The sequence below is a fragment of the Amphiura filiformis genome, chromosome 13 (assembly GCF_039555335.1).
Source record: "Amphiura filiformis chromosome 13, Afil_fr2py, whole genome shotgun sequence".
In the NCBI taxonomy this organism is placed as follows: Eukaryota; Metazoa; Echinodermata; class Ophiuroidea; order Amphilepidida; family Amphiuridae; genus Amphiura; species Amphiura filiformis.
The window spans coordinates 9,622,630-9,647,883 of record NC_092640.1 but is presented as its reverse complement, the minus strand read 5'-3'; the positions used below and the strand labels follow the sequence as shown (position 1 = coordinate 9,647,883).

At 36.9% G+C, this 25,254-nt stretch overlaps 1 protein-coding gene across 1 annotated transcript in view; it reads right to left on the bottom strand.

Moving 5' to 3' along the window:
• The window catches only part of LOC140167979 (elongator complex protein 4-like), a 33,588-nt gene that overhangs the window by 4,263 nt on the left and 4,071 nt on the right, over positions 1–25,254 (bottom strand). Inside the window, exons 3-9 of the mRNA XM_072191282.1 lie at positions 24,036–24,157; positions 21,860–21,988; positions 19,728–19,858; positions 17,711–17,804; positions 16,927–17,115; positions 13,519–13,627; positions 1,389–1,495 (exon numbers count right to left, since the gene is read on the bottom strand). Of these exons, the coding sequence (XP_072047383.1) occupies positions 1,389–1,495; positions 13,519–13,627; positions 16,927–17,115; positions 17,711–17,804; positions 19,728–19,858; positions 21,860–21,988; positions 24,036–24,157 (881 nt within the window). The remainder of the gene's footprint in view (positions 1–1,388; positions 1,496–13,518; positions 13,628–16,926; positions 17,116–17,710; positions 17,805–19,727; positions 19,859–21,859; positions 21,989–24,035; positions 24,158–25,254) is intronic.

Genomic DNA, 25,254 nt, shown 5'->3' with positions numbered 1-25,254 from the left:
AATTGCCACCTGGGTCACTTTACCTGGGGGGACTTTGATATTAAATGGATATAGGTTATGTAGGGCTGACACTTTCACAGTAAGGGCCGAGAATAAGGTGCATTTGGAGAGCGCAAAATGTAAAAAATATGGGGTCATTGGGTGAGAGATGGACTGTTTGGACCTAAATTAGGGGGCATTTGATGAGAACATGACTTTTTGTTTAATGAGGTCTTTGAGTGAGAACCAAAACAATCTCACAGAACATTGAATTTGTAGTTTTAAATGGCTTTAAATGGCTTTAGTTTTAGATCAAATTAAATAGCAAAATCAGTGACAAATCAAATTGAAAACTAAGGGCCTATGGGTGACAGATCAAATGACAAAATAAGGGATCTTATGCAGAGAGTTTACAGAGCATGTGTTCAAAGAAAATAATTATGTGGTCTTTGGGTGACAGTGATGCTGTAAAAAGGGGGGTTGTAACAGCCTGTTGTAAAAAGGTAGTTGTAACAGCCTGCTGAAAAAAGGGGGTTGTAACAGCCTACTGTAAAAAGAGGGTTGTAACAGCCTGTTGTAAAAAGGGGGTTGTAACAGTCTGCTGTAAAAAGGGGGTTGTAACAGCCCCGCATACCAAAGTGAAAGTGCCCCCCCCTGCGGCTTTGGCCAATAATAAGTGGGCAACTTCATTTGAAATCTACATACCCTGTGTGGGAGAATAAAGTCACAATATCCATAGGGGGTGTGTGGAAAGATTCAACCTAAATCTTCAACAGAGGGTGGGTGAGTTTTAAATGGAGCAGCCCAATGAGTTAATTCCATCTGAAATTCATTCTACCCCTGTGGAAGACATTTTCAAAATATCTTCCATAGGGGTAGAGTGGATTTTAAATGGAATAACCCAATACACATACAATTCAATAGCTAATGCATAAATTAATGGCAACCCATAAAGAAGATAAACCTTTAAAAAATGGGAATTCTCAGGCTAGAATTTTGCTGCAAAATTGATGAGAATTTCTAGTATTTTGAAAAGAATAATATTTGTGTTTGGCATTATCACTGGTGAGTTCCTACTGCTAGAATGGCGAAAGTTCTTGAGAATTCCCATGTCTTCTTTTTTTTCTTGGGGGGGTGTCAATTAAGCTGGCGAAATACGTTCACGCAGTACCTTTTATCGAACCATTGAATCATGCTGATCACTTGTATCTGTAAGATTAGTATCTTTGAAAAGAGTGTATTTGTATTCAATACTAAGTTTGCAGACATACACAGGTGATGAGTGCAACCTGCTTGCAGTGCAGCGCGATATGTTCAAAATTGTTTTCACCTATTGCTATGGTAGTTAATCTGATTTATTACATCACTTCGATGGCAAATAATATCAGATATAGCTCAATATGACTTACCTCTATAGTAAGTTTCTTTCTCTTGAGTTTGAAGGCTAAGTCTAGAGAATCTGGCATATGACATGTCAATGAGTTCAACCGAGGCAGTTGTTTGATATGAAATAATCCTGAAATTAAATAAGAAACAAAAAAATAACGTTAGATATATGGATATCTCATTCATTTTTGAAATGAATACTTTTCAAGATGATATAATAGCAACACAGCAATACAGTCCAACCTCTCATTTCTGGCCATGATGGGACCAAGCATTGGCCGGATAAGTAACAAATCTGGAAAGTGAATTTATCACTTTACAAAACAGCAATATTTTATTCACTGAAATGTGTAACAATAAACATTTTACAACTTACATTTTGCCCTTTAAAAATCGAACAGACTTACTGCTAATGACCAATTACAGCATCGCAAAATCATTAATTGACAATTAATGATATCTGTGCAATTGCTTTGAGCAAGTAGATGATATAACTTGAAAAGTTTTGCTAAGTTATTCTTACTATTAAAGAATAGATAGTAGACCATTATACATGAACTTCAAAATAAATATTTTTTGATGCAAAATTGGTAGTTAAGATACCCTTTTATTATCACTTACAAAGGGGTAGATACCAGTCGATCAGGCTGTAACATGGAAATCACACAATCATTCATTCTATCTGCTCATGGGACCCACAGACACATATGCCCATTGTAATTCTTGATGAATGGAAAGGATAGAAGGAAATAATAAAGCGAGAAGATGAATAAAGAAGTTGTTTGTTTCTGTCAGGATTCAAATCTGAGATCCATCGTGTGCCAAGCACTAAATCAGCGACCTGTAGCTATGGATGTTTTCCTGACAAGGCCAATGGAACCATGTGTATATATGTGCAGTGGCATTAATTTGTGCTTTAACATCTTGTAAGATTTAACGGAAGTGGAAGCTATTCAAAACAGAGCAGCCTGCTTCATAACAGTGGAGTGGAGTATATAGCCATAAGAGTAGCATCACAGCAATGAAAGGAATTTACACTGGGAGAATCTTCAACAGAAAAGTCGGGTAGCTCGCCTTTCAAACTTCAATCAAGTGGTTGCAGATCATGTCACTTTGCAGTTCAAACAATCCTGTACCCTGTTGACAGGAACCTTAGACATACCTTTACAACAGTTTCATACCATAATTTAAAACAATTGCATTTATACCCTGTACAATACAGAATGGAACTCTTTCCCTGATTCAATCACCACCATCCAAGATCAAGAAAACTTATTCACAATTACGGAACAAAAAACAATCAATCCATCAGCCAACCACCAGCACACCAAACTTCCTATCCGGTTAATCAATTTCAGAGGCGTTAGGCAATATCTTCAACAAGACAATATCTAATTGAAATGCTGTAAATTTACAACTTCCTACATTATCAATCTTTAAAAGTTTTTTATTTAATCATTTGTGGCACCAAATTGCCAATAAAATTTAACCATTTTATTAGCTTGTTTAAAAGAGATGATAAAAGGAAGTCAAACTGTCATCTTAAACTATAAATAATTTACAATTGGAACTTACAGGAGAGCAATTGGCATTTAATTTATTCTTTTCAGTGTGTCTGGAGTGCACTGACTTCCTATATATACTACCAACAAAGAAAACATGTCAAACTTTTGTGCCACTAAATTGGTAATAAGTAGTAAAAAATACCATAATTTACTAATTCCATATGAAACAAACTCCATTGTGGGCAAACTGGAAATTAAAAGATTCTTGACAAATGAGCATATATGTATGACTTACACAGATAAGAAAAAGTATGCCTTAAAATTAATTTGCAAATAGTTCTATGCAAACATATTTTATTAGCCTATAAAGTGACGAAAAACACACCACTCTCTTACTGGTCTGACCGACCCAGATTTTGTGTTTTGGGAGAATTTTTTATTTTGCTAAAATCATGTAAAAATTTATTGATTTTGACTTTTTGAAAAAAATCATCACATCTTTGTTAGATTTTTTGGGCTTTCAGTAATATTTCAAGGTCATTTCAGCTTCCAGAACAAAAAAATCCTGACTGACTGACCCAACTTGAAGTCCATAAAGCAGGTTATTTTTCCATGGCCTAATACTATAAATAGACACAAAGAAGTTTTTGGGATTTATCAATTGTCACCATTAATTCTCGAGTACAGATGGCACAGAGGTATGGGATCCGACTCATGATCAAAAGGTTGAGGGTTCGAACCCCAGTGTTGCCATTGTGTATATTATGATACTGCTTGGAAGGTAAAAAGACTTGTTGTGTGGGAGTCTGGCCTAAACACTAAGAGATGGGCACTTCACATGGCCTGTGATCATTGTTCTGGCACAATCTTTACCTCACAGAAGGCACTGTTGTTAATTACTTCAATTCTACGTATTTAAGTGCACTGACATCACTACAACTTTATTACAACAAAGAATTCTGATTCTGAAACTTTTGTGTAACTATAAATTGGTAATAAAATCAAAATCCAATCAAAATATTCCATAACTCTATTATCTATGAACGATACAAAGCAGTCAAACTGTCATCGCGATGTATCTATGTGCATAAACAACTTTTAATTCCGCTTTTAATTGCGAAATCAAGCAGGTCATTAAGTGATTCTTTCTATGTACTGAGAGTACACTGACACTGCTTACAAGTTACAACTTCCTTCAAACAAAGACAAATTTCTAAACTTTTCATGTCACTAAATTGGCAATAAAGTCAAAAAGTTTGATCAGGTTGTTCTCCTAAGTTATAGAGTGCAGTGTACTACATAGTACAGGGCCTGTAGGTGAATTGCACTCAGGCTACATAATGGAACCCAATCCGACATTCCGACAATAGAACAATGCCTGTCATTTGACTATAATAAAGCCTCCTTGACAATGAAGAATGCCTATGTTGGCTACATTACTCAACCAATACAAAATAACATTTATATTGCAACTGTGCTACTTGCCGGTTTACCCTCTATAAGCTACGACTAACTGGGGACAATTTTTCCAGAATGTTTTAAATTTTTTTTTAAAGTTTGAATTTTACAACCATATTTGAATTCCATATCAAAAATGCAACCAAGTAGGTACAAACAATCCTAGCGAGGGTTCAGTGGTTCTTCAGATACATCTCGGGATCAGTGTTTACTCAGAGGCCGTATGTCTCAATTTTGGCCCAGTGAAAATTATTTTTGTCTCACAAAAATTTGTAATGCTGTATTACAATTAGTGAATTTGGGGAATTACTGGGCCAAAATTGGGCCAAAATTGGGAAGAAAATGTTTCATTTGGCGCACCCAATTTCCAGAGAGAGTAAACACTGCTCGGGATGTTATAATTCATTAGCAACTTTTATTTCATTTAACTCATACCTGTATGCACAGTGTGCAATAAATTAAATCTAAAATTGGGTCTTAAAAGTGCAATTTAATGATTTCCATGCTTAAACACTATTCACATATAACATTAAGAAACTATTTATGCACCAAGAACTACAAGAACCATTGTACCAAATACTAGGCCTGTTTGTACTCATTAAGAGTGACTTGTAGTACTGATCCTGATTTTATATGGTCATAATTATTATTTGATATGCTTGTTACATGTTAAATATGGACCTTGTTTAAATGCATTTACCACCTGCTGTAGTTTGGTTAAAAGTACACTTTAAATTAAGAGATTTTGATAAAAAAAAAAGGTGGTAAAGTTGTGTTTGTTTAATATATTTTGACCAAATACCTTTTAATTCAGCTTTTGTGACTATAATTTACACCCTTCTGTGTCAAATCGGAGTATTGGAAAAAAGTTGTAGTTTTACTAAAATTGAACATGACACAAAAGTTCTTTCATTTAGAACAAATGTTTGCCTGTGTCAATCGCAAAGATGTTTTTGTTCAAGTTTTCAACACAAAAAAAATTTGACAAAATGAACCAGTTGAATTGATACTATGGTTTAACAAGTTCCATTTTAAACAATAAAGCAATTATAATTTGTAATTGAACTGCTAATTTGATTTGGCTTTTGTCATTTAACACAGCTGGTACTCTAAATGTGGTGAGTCTCATCATTCATATAACAGTGCAATGGAACTTTTGTATAAAAATAGAATTCAGGATTTTTAAAGAGCTACTAAGTCACTATTTTTCCCATTAATTTTTCATAAATAGAGTATTAAAAATTGAAGATGATGTTGGGTGTGAATGTTTATGACACGGTTTCAGATTTGAAGCAGGTTTGACTGCCAAAAATGGCAAAATATAAAGTTTCAAAAAATATTGTTTTAAATATGTTTTCTAGACTAAAATTTTGTGCAGAATTCATTTCTGAAGTCAGAAATGCACAATCTGTCATTGTTTTCCTGATATGAGCATTACAGTAGAGGCATATGCTTTTGACGGAAATAAAAATATGAGATCCATAAGTGACAACATCATGACAACATATTTGAACTCTATTGGCACACTTATAAAGGCTATGCAAGGCTCACATCATGTTGTAGTACAAGTCTGACATCTGATTGGTGCACACACATTGAATATAGGTCACATGATTGCGCAATATTACAGGTACTAATTGTTCCCGATTTTGCACAAAAATGGGGTGGCGAGTCAATTTGTTAAAAAAATTAGAACTAAAAAAATATGCATTTTAGCACAAGTTTGATACTATATCCCTGTAGTACTGTATCATGGGAATAACTGATTAGTTTTTTAAACATGTCGCCCTCATATTTTTTTTTATGCGATTTTTCAAAATGCCAAATTTTACGTAATTTACAGATGTCACAAATTGTTAAAAAAATTAGAAAAGAAAATTGAGAAGGAATGGAAAGATATTAATGTTATACCCAAGTAGGAACTTATACTGTGCATAACTGATTAGTTTTTCAAGCCTATAGCTCTTGTAGTTTTCTTGTAATCCCGATTTTTTATAAATGGCGGGATTTTTACACACATCAAAATTTTAAGGGGTAGGGGAAACATTTTTACATTTTGCAAGTTTTTCCCTTAGTTAAAATGAACAAAGTTAGGTATCAAATGAAAGCCCATTCAATACTGCATATAGACTGGTAGGTCAACCATCACTGTAGCTCCTTCCTATCAAGAGTTATGATTTTTCAAATAAATTTTTTTGCCGAAAACAGCTTATTTTGGCATGTCAGTTGTCACGAGGCATGTCATATTTGAATGATTCTGGCACGCAAATGATTAAGTCAATCACAAAACAAATACCTGAATCCATCAAATAGTACCCTCAGCTGATATGTTAACATTTTAAAGGGCCATATCTATGTATATTGTAGACTCTATGAGTATACAAAGTTGGCATGTGAAAATTTTGTCACCCAAAAAGTGCATTTTGCGGGCAAAATCGACCACAAATCAACATTTTGTAGCAAAACGATGTACGATGCACGCATTTTGACAAAAAAATCATGTTCTACAAACAAGTTTACCCTAGAAAAGACACCTTAGAAATTAAACATAGCTATTTTCACTCTGGAGTGAATTTTTACACACATTGGCAGTGAAACCTGCTTCAAATCTGAGACCATGTCTTATCCATATTGACAGCAGTGAAATTTTAAACCAAGTTCTCATGACTTATATTGCCACTTCCGATCAGATAACCCAGTTTCCCGCTACCATCAAACCCAACATCAGTCAGCATTGAAGACCAGTGGATGCTGGTCGCAGGCCATCAACCTCCACAATGCAAGTTGTGAGAACTTCCATGGATTTAAAAATTCACTTTTCTTTATAAAGATATTTAAAGTTAAAGTTATTTAAAGAAACATTCAGTGATGTTCTGTGAAAAATGAATTGCCTCTCTGTCCTGCAAAATAACAAGTCAAATCGATGTACCCTAATATTTGATAAAATTGACAAACATTTTTCATATATAAATAAATACAAACTATCAGTTCCCTCTGATTGCAATGTCCAAAATAACAAGCTTGGTAGCGCAAGTCACAAGCACCGAGTGCAATTGATGCTTGACTGGCTAGATATTGCCATGAGCTCTAAACTAGAGCTAACATAATATCATAGCATGCATGGCTTCTCAACTTTTCAATTTATACCAACTGCCCCAATCAGATTTATGTAAACTTTTTGTACCAAACAAAAGTATTGAGTCAAAAGAGTTCTCAGATTTCAAATTAGACAATATGTCATTTTATAGCTTATTAATTTTATCCCTAGAATGATTTTTCCTATTGCCTCAATCCACACCTACCTGTTACTCAGAACACCTGTGTCCACCTAGGCATGTTAGTTAGTGGCTCTGTGGGTCCATGGAGGCAGGGATACCACAGAAACACATGCCATAGTGATGGCGATTAACAGGTCAAGAAAAGGCTTCATATACCATAAATTTCAGAATTTTTTTATCCTACAAAAATATATATTTGTCTTTAGGGTTATTCTCTCAGTGTTATTCTGTCCCTCCCTTCGTCAGTCTGTGTACACCCCTGGTCAGTGTTGTAGCTAGGATATTTTTAGTGCTGGGTGGCATTTGATAAAAAATCTTCCATATGTGTCAATTTTTTGTCAAAATAGACCAAATTCTTGACTAATTCAATAAAATGGTGCAATTTTGGCCTGTGAGTGTTGGGCTCATGTGGTTAAATTGCAGCCGAGTGGTGGGCCAACCACCGCCCGCTGTAGCTACATCCCTGCCCCTGGTGGTGTCACCTGGCTTCTGATCTACTTGTCAATGAAACTTATTATTACCTTAACTTGACTTGACCATCAATATTTAAAAATTTTGTAATTTTGTATTATAATGTCCTAAGCACTGTAACCATAAACCCACTTTACATTGCTATATGGTCAAAGACACACCATATAGCAATCAGGGTTTTGCAGCTAAGAAGTATGGGCTGTATCACGATGAATGGTACCTATAGATTTTGTTGTTTATTGAAAAACCCACTTCTTCCAAATATATCATAAGATACTCTTGGACTGATCATAATTTATAGTTTATGACCTTTATCACATTAGTCTAACAAAAATTGGTGGATCTTATGTTGTCCATAATCACTGAAAATTGATCGGTACCAATATTTTTGCTCCAGCCTGTACACACCCTATACATACTAAAATAAACCATTGCAGCCTACATTTGCCTACTGCTTCACTTCTAGAAAAAGAGCCCATTTCTGGTTTTGTACATCACACTTAAACAAATACTTATCAAACTACCGTCTACCAACCTGTCATCATGTCATGTGACTCTGATGTCATATCTAAACCACATGACCAAAATCCTGCTCCAGTCAACCACTCATGAAATTGTTGGATGACGACAAAAATTTGAGTAAGTCAAATTTGTTCTTAGTTGTGTGACCAGTTTAAATTCACCTCAACACTTATCAGTAACTTATAAGTAACCAAGTTATAACTGGGTCACAGTGAGCTAGGTTAAACTATGACTGTATCAAGTATCGGCCTACATATGTCCCATAACGGCAGTAGACATGATCAATGATACCCACCAAATCCTCACACTGCATTTCTTTGTATAGTGCACACAACTGTATAACAACTTCAAATGATTAATTTCTAAGTAATTCTTGACTTTCAATCTTATGAATGCGATGTTTTAAGAATAAAATGGGCTATTCCAGTTGAAAGCCATACACCCCATATGGAAGACATGACCTTAATCTCCCACACAGGGAGTGTAGCTTTCAAACAGAGTCACCCATTCAGGTAACCCCATTTGAAGTTCACTCTCTGTGTGGGAGATTAAGGTCATACCTTCCGTACTGCGTGTATGGATTTCAACTGGAATAGCACAACCCAAGAACCACAAAATCTAGTTTGCAATGTTTACGCATGCCCCAAATTACACCTGAATGGAATCCCAAATTTGTGTGTTTTTAGGACAACAGTAATTTCAACAACAGTATATAACAACATTAAATCCCCCATAGAACTCCATGTGGAACAGCCAAAGTAGCCCGCCAACATATTTTCTCCGACTCACCTTAAATAGTTGTATAGTGCAGAAAGCATACAAATTACAGCAATGGAAAAAAAGACATTGCCATATGTGACTATTTTATGTAGCTTATTGTTACAAGCTTTTTATGTTCATGCTTTTTGTGAGTGAAAGGTTAAGCATGAATTTGAATAAATTTTAGACCATCTGTGACAATGTCCAGACCAGTAATAATTTGTTAACAAATTTAAAATCCATGAATAATTTAAGTAAAGTACATATGGTAAGATTGATGGCATGACACATCATCTTGTGAGCGCAAGAAACGCATGTGTGTAATGGCTGCCTTATGCCATATTTTGACATTTCATTGCAGAGGAATCCAGACAGAAACTTGACAAATATTCATCTTGTGACGCATCAAGCTGTGGAGTTCATCAGGAGGTCAAAGTTGCTGCTGAAGCAGCTCAAGTTCCATTACCCTTAAGACTTGATACCTTATTGCTCTGCATGCTGGCCATAGGCTTCAACAAAAAATTTATATTTCTTCAAAATATCAAGAGCTATCTTAAGAACCACTGCACCAATGCTAGGCTTGTTTGTACTCATTTTGTACTCCAAATATGGTCATGAACATTTTGAAACACTTTTTAATAAAAAAAAACAAACAAAAAACTTGCCGTCTGCAGTCAACACCTCCGTGGAGAGAATTAACAGTGCTACTGGTTTTAAATGTCAAAAGGCAGCTATGACACTTATGACTTTGTTGCACTTACATGACCTGGGCGTTGGTGCAGCTGCTTGGAGGGTGGGTACATTGTAGGTGGTGACAGAATTTTAAAATCAAATGTGACGATTTTTTTCCTTTGACATTCCAATATTCTAGTTACAGCTGTTGTTTATAGGTTTTATTGTTCTAATGATGTATGATTAGCAATTGTGTATAATTGGGGTCTGACTCTACAATACATACAACCTATTTATGGGATCAGAATGGGCTATGAATCTGGAGCAGACATAATGCTGTTTGCGTTTTAAGTTTTTACACAAAATAAGTCACATAAACGCATGGCAAGGTGCTGCGTCAACTACGATAAGCTAAATTCATTTTTAAATTAAGGGCTTTATACTGCTTCTCAACACAGGGGGATCAGGGGCATACCCAGCTTTATTGGTCAGGGGGCAAAATTGTTGGGGTAAACAGGGGCGGATCCAAGAATTTTTGATAGAGGGGGCGCCTTTTGGTCAACGACGAAAAAATGGTGTTAAGGGGGTTACCCCCTCGAAAACTCAACGGTTTTGGCCCATTGTTTGCTGTTCATGGCCAAATTTGTTCATTTTTTTCAATTTCTTTCATTTTTTGTATTTTAAGTTGGGCCGGCGCCCTTTGCTAGGCAAAAATAGAGGGGGCGCGCGCCGGCTGTGCCCCCCCCCTAAATCCGCCCCTGGCAAAGACAAAAAAATTCCTGTTTGCATCATTTTGACCAGGTATTATTGGTGGGAAATATACCATTTTGTTAGAAAGACTGTACATGTAAATTCTTCAAGCTTCCGAAAAAGGGCTTTATTTGGACACAGTGCACACAAATTTGGTGGAAACAGGATCCTTGCCCCTTTTCTTTTCCTTCACATTTCTCTTTCATTTCTTGTTTTTTTGGTCTGTAGGGGTGTCCCTTAGATGGGATCCCTATTAATCATACAAAATGTACTATGAAATGAACCAATCTCCTTCAGATCACATTATAAGGCTGAAGAGAAAAAAGTACAGAAACATTCATACACAAAAGGAAACACATCTGACTATACATTACAATAATAAGCTGTATCATTTTGCGGAATTCTGGAATACCATGCAAACAAGTACAACCCTAACCCTAATCCTAACCCACCCTAATTATAACCTTAACCTAACCCTAAACCACAGGGTGAGCAGGGTATACCATAATTATAAACATTTTGCTACAAAAGTGTCAAGATGGCTTAAGGAGCTCTTGTGATTGCCTTTGCAAGAATAAGTATGTACCTAACACAGATTTTCATTATTGTTGCCGTTCTTTTATACCAGTTTGTTTCATAAAAAATCTTCACAGAAGTGAAATTTGTTCTCTTTAAGAAAGCAAAAGAGAATTGGGTCATTTTGCAAATGAAGTGACATTTAAATATCCCGATTTATGTTTTCTCTTGTTTTAGGTTACATTTTGTCACCCACTTCCTTGGTACACTCGAATAAAATGAAAGGATGAAAACTCATGCAAGGTGGTAAACATAAAACACATTATGTACCTTGCCAATCATGCATAAAGTCTATTTCCCGCTGTATTTTCCTATTAAAAATAGGTGTCTTCAGGAAATTAGGCAGGTGTGAAATAACTAGCTACACACGCAAAATCAGGAAGTGAGTTGCCACAGAATCACTGAAAACACTAATTTGGGCTGATTTGAGCTGATCTATAAGATTCTTATCAAGAATATGCCAAGTGAAAGGGTGTCTAAAGTCTGGCTGCAGTGGGGGCACTCAGAACAAAGTTGTAAACATCCGTGTGAGTAAAAACATGGAGTAAGGGTTGTTTGTTTTGTCAAAAAACATGATAATTGCATTATCTATCAATATCCACCAATTACTTGAAATTGCAATTTTTTTGGATGGGGGCAATGTAAATAAGCCCTCACTCACCAAAATCAATGGTGAATCCTACTTTTTTTAGTCACACACACCTAGTTGCACCTATTGATTGGTGGGGAAGGTGATGAGTTGGAGTGTTAGGAAAAGGTTTAGGCTTGACACTGATGAAACCGTCATCACGTTAAAAAATAATGGAAATAAGGCCACAATATAGCGAACATTTTCCATAAGTGTCCCAACACATTTTGACGATGGTTGTAGTATTATCTCATTTTATAGTCAACTTTGGGAGCCCTGTATCATGTGCTGTGTATGATAGTCTTTTGTTGTTGTTTTAAACTTATTCTCCCCCATAAACCACTCTATTTGTCATGAACAATTTCAGTGTATTTTGTTTGATTTACATTATGGAAATAAAGAATCAATTCAACTGCAACCATGCAGTGGCAATTACGATATTGACAAATAAAACAAATAATATGAAAACATCTATAAATTAAATTCAGATTTTTTACTTTACTAGTGATTTTGGTAAATACTGATTTTCTTCCATAAATTGATAAATGGAGAGATTTTCAACAATTCTGATTAAAGTCACATTTAGTGATCCCAGTGCAAGTGTAAAAAATTAAAATTGTTTATAAATTGCTTAAAAGTGAAGTATAAGTCAAAATTGTCATTTGGTATTTTTGGTATGAAAAATTTGGCAAAAAACAGCAGCATAGACAAAGTTGAAGCCCCATTCAAATACATGTAGCTAATTTGTATACTGTCAGTATATAAATTACAGATTCATGTAAAATACCTTATTTTGTCTTAAATACATGCTTTTCAGCTGAACAACTAGCAGGTTATGTTACCCCATCTATGACAATGACAAAAGTACCAAAATCCGAATTTTGATATAATTTTTATGATCGTTCGGATGAGCAACTCACTGAATGCATGGGCCTTTAAGATCAGGTAAGGCAAAATGGGCTAATCCATATGAAATTCACACCCCCTCTGAGGAAGACTTTGGAAATGCAACCAAATCCAACAGTGTAATCAATTCAATTCTGGTGAAAAAGGTTGCCACACCAAAGCGTTAATTGGCCAACATCCTTCCCCGTTCCCCTTTTGCAACGTTGATTTGGACAACATCGTCATCAATTAAATTTGATTGTGGACCACAGAGGGCCAAACTCATTTCAAAGATCTGTGTTTGCGGACCAAATACACCTTGGTTTGCTATGTTTACTGTACATTTCAGAGCTTTTCAAGGGACAACCACATGTGTTCTGCAGGTCAGACCTGAGGTCCATTTCACTGAACTTTTAAGCCTTCGTAACTCAAGTAACCGTTTCTAAGGTATGAATACCCTTTTACAGTTACTAAATATAACTTTATGACGGATATTATTTACACAGGGCACCAATCATTAGTCACTTTAGTGAATTGGATCTTACAAGTTATGATTGATTTTGAGACTTACAAAGCTTCATAAACTTGAGTGACATGGACCCCTGGCCCATGGGACCTCTTCTCTTACCAGTACAGTTTCTTTTCTTACCATGATATTCCTTATAGGCTGGATTCTTTTCTTGATCTGACCCTGCAAATGATTCTAACTGTACCGCTGTATCACATAGTCTCTCTAGTCTTCTTACTAAACCTGAGTCCTGTAATTAGATCAACAAACTGTTAAAATACATTGTTCTCACTCCTGTAATTGAAACACTAGAAACTAAATTCTATGTTACAAGACACCTTTATATGGCCATCTTAAGGGAAGGGGTATGAACGTTTGGACAGTATTTATTTTGGGACATTAGAGCAAATCAGACATATCGAATTGCATTCTGAATACGAAGAATGTCATTCTGATATCAAATAATTTTGATTTTTTGAAATTCGCAATTTAATACACATTTTATGGCAAATCATTAAAAATTGATATTTTTGATATTTAACAGTACTTGATGTAAACTTTATAAATCTGATGATTTATACTTAAAGTGTATGTAGATGGGATGAAAAGCCGACGATCAATTGAAAATTTTGACCTTTCGTATTGAATATGTGTACATCCATATCAAAACGATGCACTTGTCGGCTGCTACATGTGTCTCATTTCACATAATAGCTAGGAATAAATACCAGACTCGTATCAAGTGTAGGTCACTTCAAATCATCCCCAAGTCAACTGTTATAAGGAATGTTCTTTGTATTCCTAAACCATGTGACTTGGGATGATTTGAAGCGACCTCCACTTCGGAGAAGAGTCTGGTATTTATTCCTAGTTATTATGTGAAATGAGACACATGTAGCAGCCGACAAGTGCATCGCTTTTGATATGGATGTATATATATGGATTTTTTTCCAAAAACACCAAAAAAAAAATTAGGTCTTTTTGGGAAAAAATCCATATCTTCAATATGAAAGGTCAATTTTCAATTGACCGTCGGTTTTTCCTCCCAGCTACATACACTTTAAGAATATATCATTAGATTTATATAATTTACTTCAAGGACTGTTATATATCAAACATTTGAAAAATATCAAATTTTTATAATTTGTCATAAAATTTGTATTATATTGTGATTTTCAAAAATGAAAATTATTTGATATCAGAAAGACATGCTTCAGTATTCAGAATGCAATTCGATAGGTCTGAGGTGCTCTCATGTCCCACAAAAAATACTGTCTAAACGCAATAAACGCTCATTCTAGATCCCTTAACAACACAGATATATTTGTATGTATGTGGAAATCCAGCATTGCAAAAGAAATGTGGTGGGGTCAACTGGACCTTCTTTTGTGAAGGACCTGCATGCAGGACATACACCTTTCTTGAGAGCCATCATATGCATCTGACAGATGTCAACTGCATGAGTGAGTGAGAGTGAGAGAGTATTAGTTTGTATGGTGAATCAATGCAAAGAGCCAATGATTACACTTGGTTATAAATCACTTGGTACCCAGGAATTCAAACCTTAGACCCCTCTTGTGCTAAACACTTGATCAATGTCCGGTGATGACTTAGGTGATTGTGTCATGGCATCGCATGAGATGCATGCACGCACACTAGTTTTCCATGTTAGATTTGGCAGTATTGGGTAAATCTAGAAATCTATTGTCTCAATCTAGGAAAAATACATTAATTAACCCTAACAACCTCATGGGTTTTTTGCTATCGGAAGGTGAAGAACAAACGACAAAGGAGAAAAGATGAACAAAGAAGTCACTTGGTACCCCCGAGATTCGAACCTTAGACCCCTTGTGTGCCAAGCAAATGATCAATGTCCCGAAGCCACTGGGGTTTTGCTGGCTCAGCCAGCGATTCCATGCATATATATGACTTGGGGTGATTGTGTCATGGCATCACATGGGATGCATGCGCACTGGTTTTCCATGTTAGATTCTAGTAGATTTTGCAGTATTATAGGGTTAATGCTGGAAGGCAACAGACTCATTGTGGGGGGAGAGGAGGTGTAGCGATCCCCCTGCAGTAACATTACATGGAGGAGTCTGGCCCAAATGCAACTGAAAGAGATATGGGCACTCTGTTCACTTTTTATATACAGGTTCACCTTTACCTTTTGGGCATCAGCAAATGTACCGGTAATGCGGGTTGCTAACGATCAATCAATCAATCACATTTGTGATATGATCAAGCTAAATGAATCTGATGTCAATCAAAATCAAAATTCAGTTTTCAATTTTATTACATGAGCCATACTCAGAGCTTTATTTTGCTGCAAACCCTATCATAATTAAACTGAGAGTTTCAGAGATATGGTCATTTTAGTGTTGCTCAGAACAATAAAATAATAATGAAAGTTAAAAAATATTATTGGCTATATCTCAAAATCAATATTCCTGACATCCGACTCATTTTGCTTGATCACATTACATTTATGTCCTAGCACCAACGGCCAAATTCATTACAAAATGTAGACCGGCGCTCATTACCTCAAAAATTACTGCTGATAAGCATCCTGAAATAGGTAGCTCTTCATCAGGAGTACAATATATGATTTGACCTGGTAGTTTATTCCACAAGCTGAGAACATAGGCAGCAAATTCTTGGTCACCAAAATAAACACACTGAGTTCTTGGCTCAACAAGAAAGGTCCCATCTGAGCATGATGATCTAAGCTGCCTTTGAGTAACTTTGAGTAATGATGTAACTTATGGAATAAATAATGGGCTATTCCAGTTGAAATCCATACACCCCCTATGGAAGATGTGACTTGAATCTTCTGCACAGGGAGTGTGAATTTCAAATGGGGTTACCTGAATGAAAGACTCCATTTGAAATTCACACACCAGTGTGGGAGATTAATGCCATGTTTTCCATAGATATTGGAATGGTCTACAACAAAATCAATTCATCCAGGGTCTGGAGCGCTGTGAAGCAGATATGCTAGTCGCTAAATGATCAGGGGATTGGTTTCAAGGCCACAGTTTTTCTCCCTAAGACCTACATGTACCTGAAACACATGAGTTGGTATTGTATATAACACACACATCCAGCAAGTTTCTCAACAGCGCCCTCAATGCATGTAGGAACTGACAAAGCGATGTCCCAAATTGGTTTCCCGTCAAAACCTACCTGAAACACATGAGTTGGTATTGTAATAACACACACAGCTAGCGAGTTTCTCAACAGCGCCCTCAATGCATGTAGGAACTGACAAAGCGATGTCCCGAATTGGTTTCCCGTCAAAACCTACCTGAAACACATGAGTTGGTATTGTAATAACACACACAGCTAGCGAGTTTCTCAACAGCGCCCTCAATGCATGTAGGAACTGACAAAGCGATATCCCGAATTGGTTTCCCGTCAAAACCTACCTGAAACACACGAGTTGGTATTGTAATAACACACACAGCTAGCGAACTTCTCAACAGCGCCCTCAATGCATGTAGGAACTGACAAAGCGATATCCCGAATTGGTTTCCCGTCAAAACCTACCTGAAACACATGAGTTGGTATTGTAATAACACACACAGCTAGCGAATTTCTCAACAGCGCCCTCAATGCATGTAGGAACTGACAAAGCGATGTCCCTGTCTGTCTGTCTGATAATGGCTCATCACCCCATAAAGCTGAACCTAAACTATGTATGGCTATTCTAAGAACTGTTCTCTCTTTGGCTTGTGTCTGCAATCAAATCAAAAGCAACAGAATCACATTTTAACTTCAACACCATATGTGTGTAACACTAAACTTTCAAAACTATGTGTTTGTAACACTAAACTTTGTTGTTTTTTCTAATTGTGTACAATGAAGAAATATTTTTGTCTTATACAAGTTGATAACAGTGGTGTAGCCAGGACTTTTTTCAGTAGGAGGGGGAAAGGCAACTTTCAAGGGGGAAAAATTGATGAAAATCAGGGTAGCCAGCATCAGGGTAGCCAGCATCAAGGCGGGGGGGGGGGGCAAGGGTTCTCACACTCAGGAGGTGTCCCCAGGATGCACCATTGGTTGATAGTACATAAATCTGCTGTCAACTTTTTAGAAAGTCCATCAGGAAGAAATTAAAATTGGAAAAATTGTGATTTTGGGACTATACCCATCTTCAAGTCCATGTATTAACCATAATCTAATCTGCAACTGTTGTTGCCAATATAAAGTTACCCCTTTACCTGAACCCTAAAAATTGTCCTGTTTGATCAACTAATGTAAATAAAAACATTATTTGGGAGCTATATTCTTATTATGTTTGGCACTGTGGTAAGATCTTTTATTTACTTACTTGTGTTTGGAGTTGAGTAAGGCTAAATCCACCCTCTGCCACTTGGTTTTCTATATGTTGAAATAACTTTTTGTACACTGGATTCAAACAATCACTGAAAACAAAACAAGCAAAGTGTGCATGGTCAACTGACATTTTGTCGTTGGGCAGGAAAAACCTCCTATGTGTCATTGGCCCCTGAACATGTTTAAAGCACAACTGTCCATGTAACCTGTTGGCAGTTTTGTTTTAAACATGTTCAGGGGCCACAAGCACATATGTTTTTCCTACTTGTTGAATGTATTCGTTTTGAGTTCATGATATGTGGCACGTAATATGACACAGTTACCCCGGGCACAGTTATACCCAAATGAAGGTTGCTAAAACAACATTATTTTTAACAAAAGTAAGTTTTGTGAAAATGATTGAAATCCTTTATTTTTTATCAGCTCTCACCAAAGATATTAGAACAAAGGAGTACCAACTCCACCATGTTTTTGGAGAATCGCTATGAGAATTCATTTCTTGATTGTTGCCAAGTCAAACCTTTGCCAACAGAGGGATTATTTCAAAGTTGCCATTTACATGATTGCACATTAATGCTCATTCCAAAATGCCTAAATCTCTTTTTTAACAAATTTCATGATTTTTTGGTTCAGCGAATCACTTTTTGAGTTACCAATTTTATGCTGGTGTCATACTGCATGCCGCTGAGCGGTGTGATGCTTCATCACGCTGCCTGCACTTATCTGCAAGAGGCAGTCAGTCACCAAGCGGCAGTGGCATGACTGTGAAAGCTAATGTTGCTGCTCTGTGCTCATTGGCCAAAAATTGTATTTTGTTCTCATACATCAGAGCGGCAATGCTCCTGAGTTGACTGCGATTTGTCATGCTGGGTAAAGCGGTGGAGTGATTGACATATCAGCTTGCTGCTGGTCACTGCTGGCCTTGCTAGGCTGATTGTGTCTTATGCACAAATTGCTGTCAGAGTGGCAAAGGGTATGACCGGGAGCAAGTGTCTCTCAGAAGGCCCGCTAACCAGAAGACCCGCTAATCAGAAAATCTGTTAATCAGAAGGCCCGCTACTCTGATTATACAGGCCCTTTGCAGAATCACACCCTCTATTCAGACAACCCGCCACTCAGAAAACCCAGTTCTCAGGTTTAGGTTTGGGTTAGGGTTAGGGCTAACTCAGTTCTTTCATATGATTAAAACAGCCCACTAGTCAGAATTCTAAATAGTGGGCATTCTGAGTAGCGAGTCTGCTGGGTAATGGATACAGCCCACTAGCCAGAAAACCTGCCAGTCAGAAAAAAATTCTGAGTAGCTATTCAAAAGTCTGTTATTCAGAAAGTCCGCTACTCAGAAATTTTTGACTAGCAGGCCTCCTGAATATGGGTTTTCTAAATAGCGGGTCTTCTGACAACCGGGTCTTCTGAGTGACGGGCTGTTGCCAGGTATGACAGTCAAGTTAGCTCAAGCCTAGTACACTCTTGTGGAAAAATTGAGTTCGCTTGAAATTCCCCTGGACAAGGAACTAACTGCTAATTGTCTCGTTGTAACCCGTACAAAACTCGGGGAGCTGATCCTGGTTGCGATGGTTATTTGTGGAATATCTAGGGTGTGCGCTCTTGAAGCAGCAAAGTCCCTGCTTTGTTGTTAAATGGTTTATTGAATGATGTGGGCTGTAGTGGTCAGCGACAACCTGTAAAGTGTGCTGAGGCTTGTGAATCAACGTCTAGGCGTTGTGCCTGTGCGTAGCGCACTATAAATCACTGCGCTTTTTCTTTTTCTTTATATATGACAGTATGAAACCAGCATTAGTGCCGTATGCCTGCCATGTCGAAGGTTCTCTATTTCATATTCGACTTAGCAGACCTTACATATTGAGCACCTTACTTATATTCAACATAGTGGACCTTCGACATAGCGAACCTTTGACACAGTGGACCTTCCACATAGCGGACCTTCCACATAGCGGATTGTAATTGTGTGTGCTGACCTCAGATATTGTAAACTTGCCACATAAGAGTCTCACCTTGTATTTGTTTTCCCTGACCAGTGATCAGCTAAATAAAAGCAACTACATGGAGTACTGGACAGTTGTTCTGCGGACATCACACGGCTCAAATCATAGTAATGACCAAACCTGTGTGAGGCTGGATTAGACTGTGAGAAAAAGAAATGAAATGATCAAAGAATTTAAAATAAAAGACAGAAAAAAGAAAAGAAAACTATCGTGGTACATCATGCTTGATGATGCATTGCAACCATGTACTTTGTGGCAAATACACTTCTTCATATGCAAACAGACCAAACAAGTCGTTAAGTCAATGCAGGAACTGACAGTTTACGGAAAATTTAGTTATCAAAGGATTGTGAAATGGGCATATATTAAACTTTTCATGTATTTCAAGTCTCAAACTTAACTTATTTTCTTTTAGATATATTCTTTTAGTTAATTTCTTTTAATTAACAAAGATAACTTTTGTATCTGCACTCGGGAATTCCAGGTGAGAATAAGAAAGTTGTATCTGCCACAAACAACGTCCTTGTGAAACATTGGAAGTAAAGTTGTAAGGCAAGAAACTTGTTCATTGTGGCAGTTTACATGTGCTTCTTTAATGAGTTGGTCTAGTAGAGAATGGACACCATGGGTGTTTTAATCCTGGTTTTTGGCTCGTAGTTTAAATTTACCTTGATTTCTAGCTTTTGAGCAGCATGAAGGGGTGAGTCCTGTATACTAGGGCTGTTAAGTAGAATTTACATTGTCGACAATGGTCAAATCCCAAGATCCGATGACGAAAAGTTGTAGACATCAATAAAGTCAAAATATTAAGTTCAGTGATCATGTTTAAAGTGTTCTTTATTAACATCAAAATATTACCACATACCCCATCATCAGCATATATTATTTTTCAATTAGAAAACAAGGGATCAATGCTTTACCTATAGAGGGCAGCATATCAATTTTGTAATGGCTATCATTGTCGACCTTACTGTGATGCACCGTTTTAGCTAATCCTGTATGCCACACTCTTTTGCTTACTTATTACGCTATTATTAAAAAATGATGCATGCAGAACATGAATTTACCAAAAATTGCCAAATATCTTAAGCTTTTCTCTAATCTTTAAATGATTAGTTTCTTTCAACAATTTATCCATGCTTGTCGACAGTCGGGAAAATTGCTTTATCAACAATATTATTGACAACAGCCTTGTCGACAACAGCCATACTGTATACAGAAGCACCAGCAAATTGAATAAGAATGGCCAGATTCTTGTCAATATTTCAATTATAGAAAGTTGACACTTCAGGAGAAATAAATTGGATTTTCAAAAACTCTTATTTAGGAAATTTATTTCTTGATTCTTGCAAACTCAAACCTTCCACTATTATTGAAGACAAATTAAAAAGATTAGTTTGTGTATGACGTTCTGTCAACCAGACTAAAAATGCCATACTGCAAAGGTCAGCAACCAATCACGTCGCGCCTTTGCCCTGACGTCAGCTGCAAACTAGTCTTTTCAATTCGGTCTTCAGTTATACTAGAGCTGGTTGTCAATCCATAATCTTATTTCATCTTTTGATACCAAAGAGATAAGATCCAAAGAGTCCTGATTCAGAAATGCCCTATCTTGGTTTGTCACACATGGAGAGCAAAGTAGTGCACTAAAAGGTTAGGATTGTTCACATAGCACTTACAGTAAGAATTTCAATTGAATAAACACAGCTTTCAACAGCTGTACTCGATCCAACGCGATCAGATATCGCATATTTCAAACTACAACACGAAGGTACAACCTTGGATACAATACTAACCAATCATGAGAGCGCTGGCACAGTTGGATTCACCCCCGCGTCACTCACACACAGTCGCACACGCTGGCGTACATCGCACAGTGAACGATAAAAACGTCACGCTATGTCGGGCTGTGTTCATTCAATTAGAATTTCCACTGTAGTGTCCGCTATCTGCACAACGCATCATAGCGTAATGCAAACAAATCAAAGTATACCGGCACAGCACGGGGCACATGTTGTGAAAACTGCAAAATATTCTGAATATTTGCCCCTCTTTGAATGACACACAAACATGGTGGAGTCGGTTGACATGTAAACATTGCAGTCGGTTTTCTTTGGGTCTAATCTCTTGACTATTATTACCTGATGTTTAGGAAGATGTTGATATCTCCATGCAATCTTCATGGTCTCTTCTTCATTTGTTTTACCAGAACGTCTTTTGTTTCCTTCAGCTGCTGCACTGATAGGGTCCTCTTCTGGACAAGGCAAATTCTGTAAAGAAAGACATATATAAGAGTTCATTTCAGAGAGTTATGAAACTTCATAGGTTCAACTCCATAAAAAGTTAAAGTACATGATAACAACTTGAAGTTTTTCATTCTTATGCAAAATAGTGAGGGCACAGATAATAATGTTGAATCAATCTGGGTAAGTCCAATAGTAACACACGGTGATTTCAACCTTACAATATCAGGCCCATCAACCAAACATTCTTATTCCAAGTTTGAGTTTAATTACAAAGTAGTTGGATTCTAAAGGCAAGAATGTGTATCACAGTGTCCCATAGAACACCATACAACTGGGGTTGTGTGCCACCAAACTACCATGTTTTGTTCATTATTTACCAAAATCTGCATTTTGATGGGGTTGAAGCTGTCAACTGGGTCAGTCATCTTCACAAAAGTAGCTGAACAATAATTATTACCGAATAGTTCTGCCTCATGGGCTAGTGCATAACTGAGTATTGCATGTGGTTTCTCATCTCCTGATGCCAGACATAAATGATGTTGTGTTATCACACCTTCTACAAGATAGTAGCTTAGTAATAACTTTACCTTGAGTATTGTATGTGGTTTCTCATCTCCTGATGCTAGACATAGATGATGTTGTGTCATCACACCTTCTGCAAGATAGTAGCCGAGTAATAACTTTACATTGAGTATTGTATGTGGTTTCTCATCTCCTGATGTCAGACATAATGATGTTGTGTCATCATACCTTCTGCAAGATAGTAGCTGAGTAATAACTTTACCTTGAGTATTGTATGTGGTTTCTCATCTCCTGATGCTAGACATAGATGATGTTGTGTCATCACACCTTCTACAAGATAGTAGCTTAGTAATAACTTTACCTTGAGTATTGTATGTGGTTTCTCATCTCCTGATGCTAGACATAGATGATGTTGTGTCATCACACCTTCTACAAGATAGTAGCTTAGTAATAACTTTACCTTGAGTATTGTATGTGGTTTCTCATCTCCTGATGTCAGACATAGATGATGTTGTGTCATCACACCTTCTACAAGATAGTAGCTTAGTAATAACTTTACCTTGAGTATTGTATGTGGTTTCTCATCTCCTGATGTCAGACATAGATGATGTTGTGTCATCACACCTTCTACAAGATAGTAGCTGAGTAATAACGTTACCTTGAGTATTGTATGTGGTTTCTCATCTCCTGATGCCAGACATAGATGATGCTGTGTCATCACACCTTCTGCAAGATAGTAGCTGAGTAATAACTTTACCTTGAGTATTGTATGTGGTTTCTCATCTCCTGATGCTAGACATAGATGATGTTGTGTCATCACACCTTCTACAAGATAGTAGCTAAGTAATAACTTTACCTTGAGTATTGTATGTGGTTTCTCATCTCCTGATGCCAGACATAGATGATGTTGTGTCATCACACCTTCTACAAGATAGTAGCTGAGTAATAACTTTACCTTGAGTATTGTATGTGGTTTCTCATCTCCTGATGTCAGACACAGATGATGTTGTGTCATCACACCTTCTACAAGATAGTAGCTGAGTAATAACGTTACCCTGAGTATTGTATGTGGTTTCTCATCTCCTGATGTCAGACACAGATGATGTTGTGTCATCACACCTTCTACAAGATAGCAGCTGAGTAATAACGTTACCTTGAGTATTGTATGTGGTTTCTCATCTCCTGATGCTAGACATAGATGATGTTGTGTCATCACACCTTCTACAAGATAGTAGCTGAGTAATAACGTTACCCTGAGTATTGTATGTGGTTTCTCATCTCCTGATGTCAGACACAGATGATGTTGTGTCATCACACCTTCTACAAGATAGTAGCTGAGTAATAACGTTACCTTGAGTATTGTATGTGGTTTCTCATCTCCTGATGCTAGACATAGATGATGTTGTGTCATCACACCTTCTACAAGATAGTACCTGAGTAATAACTTTACCTTGAGTATTGTATGTGGTTTCTCATCTCCTGATGCTAGACATAGATGATGTTGTGTCATCACACCTTCTACAAGATAGTACCTGAGTAATAACTTTACCTTGAGTATTGTATGTGGTTTCTCATCTCCTGATGCCAGACATAGATGATGTTGTGTCATCACACCTTCTGCAAGATAGTAGCTGAGTAATAACTGAGCATAGTTGCCATAGGTATCCTCCTCTGTTTGAAACAAAATTAGATTAGTTCATTAATAAGTTGGTCCTAAAAGTAAAGGCTGGAAAACTCATCACACATTACATGAACATGCCAGTTGTTTTGAGTTTTTTTGCACCAGAGCCAAATTGGTTTGATCTTTGGATCAACCATCAATGCTGCTTTGATACTTCCAATTAATGGACTATCAACTAATTAATCAGAATTACTTGTGAATTTGTATTGATCAATGTCATTACATGCACATATTCATAGGTATTCACAATTAACAGTTGTCAATTTATTTATCGTTATAAATAATATACACACCAAGCATTGATGTTCGATCAAAAGATCAAACTAATTTGGTTCTACATGTATTGCTCAAGGCAAACAACATTTGCCCTATCATGCTAGCTTTAAACTGATACCCAACTGTAAACATTGTACATTACATTTTTAAAATTATGGTCTAAAGAAGTTTTTTCTTATTGTTTTCTATATATTTGACCAGCTATTTCTCAACCTGTGTTACCGTCTTTCTGCACAGGTGCAAGTCACTAATCACTAAGGACATGGAAAACAAGATCAACGCCTTTGCAACATCTTGGTACTGAGTCATGTTAAAAACATCAAGCGTGTGGATCAGATTCCGAATGAAAGAATCCACAATCTGACCAACACCACCCCACTGGTTGCCAGAGTCAATGGCCATATGAACTCTTTACATGTGGTCTTTTAATAAAGGATTTTAGTCGTAAGTTAAAATCCAGATTATGTTGTTTAAATGTGTTTAGCTCAAACCATGCCAAATGTAACAAAGCAAAACCACTCCACATGCATGCATCTCGCATGATGGGATGACACAATCATTTGCATGGTTTCATTGGCCGGGCTAGCAAAACACCCATGGCTAATTAATGGTCAGCGATACACTGCTTGGCACAGAAGAGGTCCTGAGATGGGCTACTTTTGTCATCGGACACGCTACTTTAACTAGCTTGACCAACATGATGCCCTGAAATTTTGCCAATCTAGGATACATTTGTTCAAACTTTTCTTGCATCCAATGCTGTAGCATTTCAGATGGTACTCCATCTTTCATCAGCGAGTGACTGTATCAG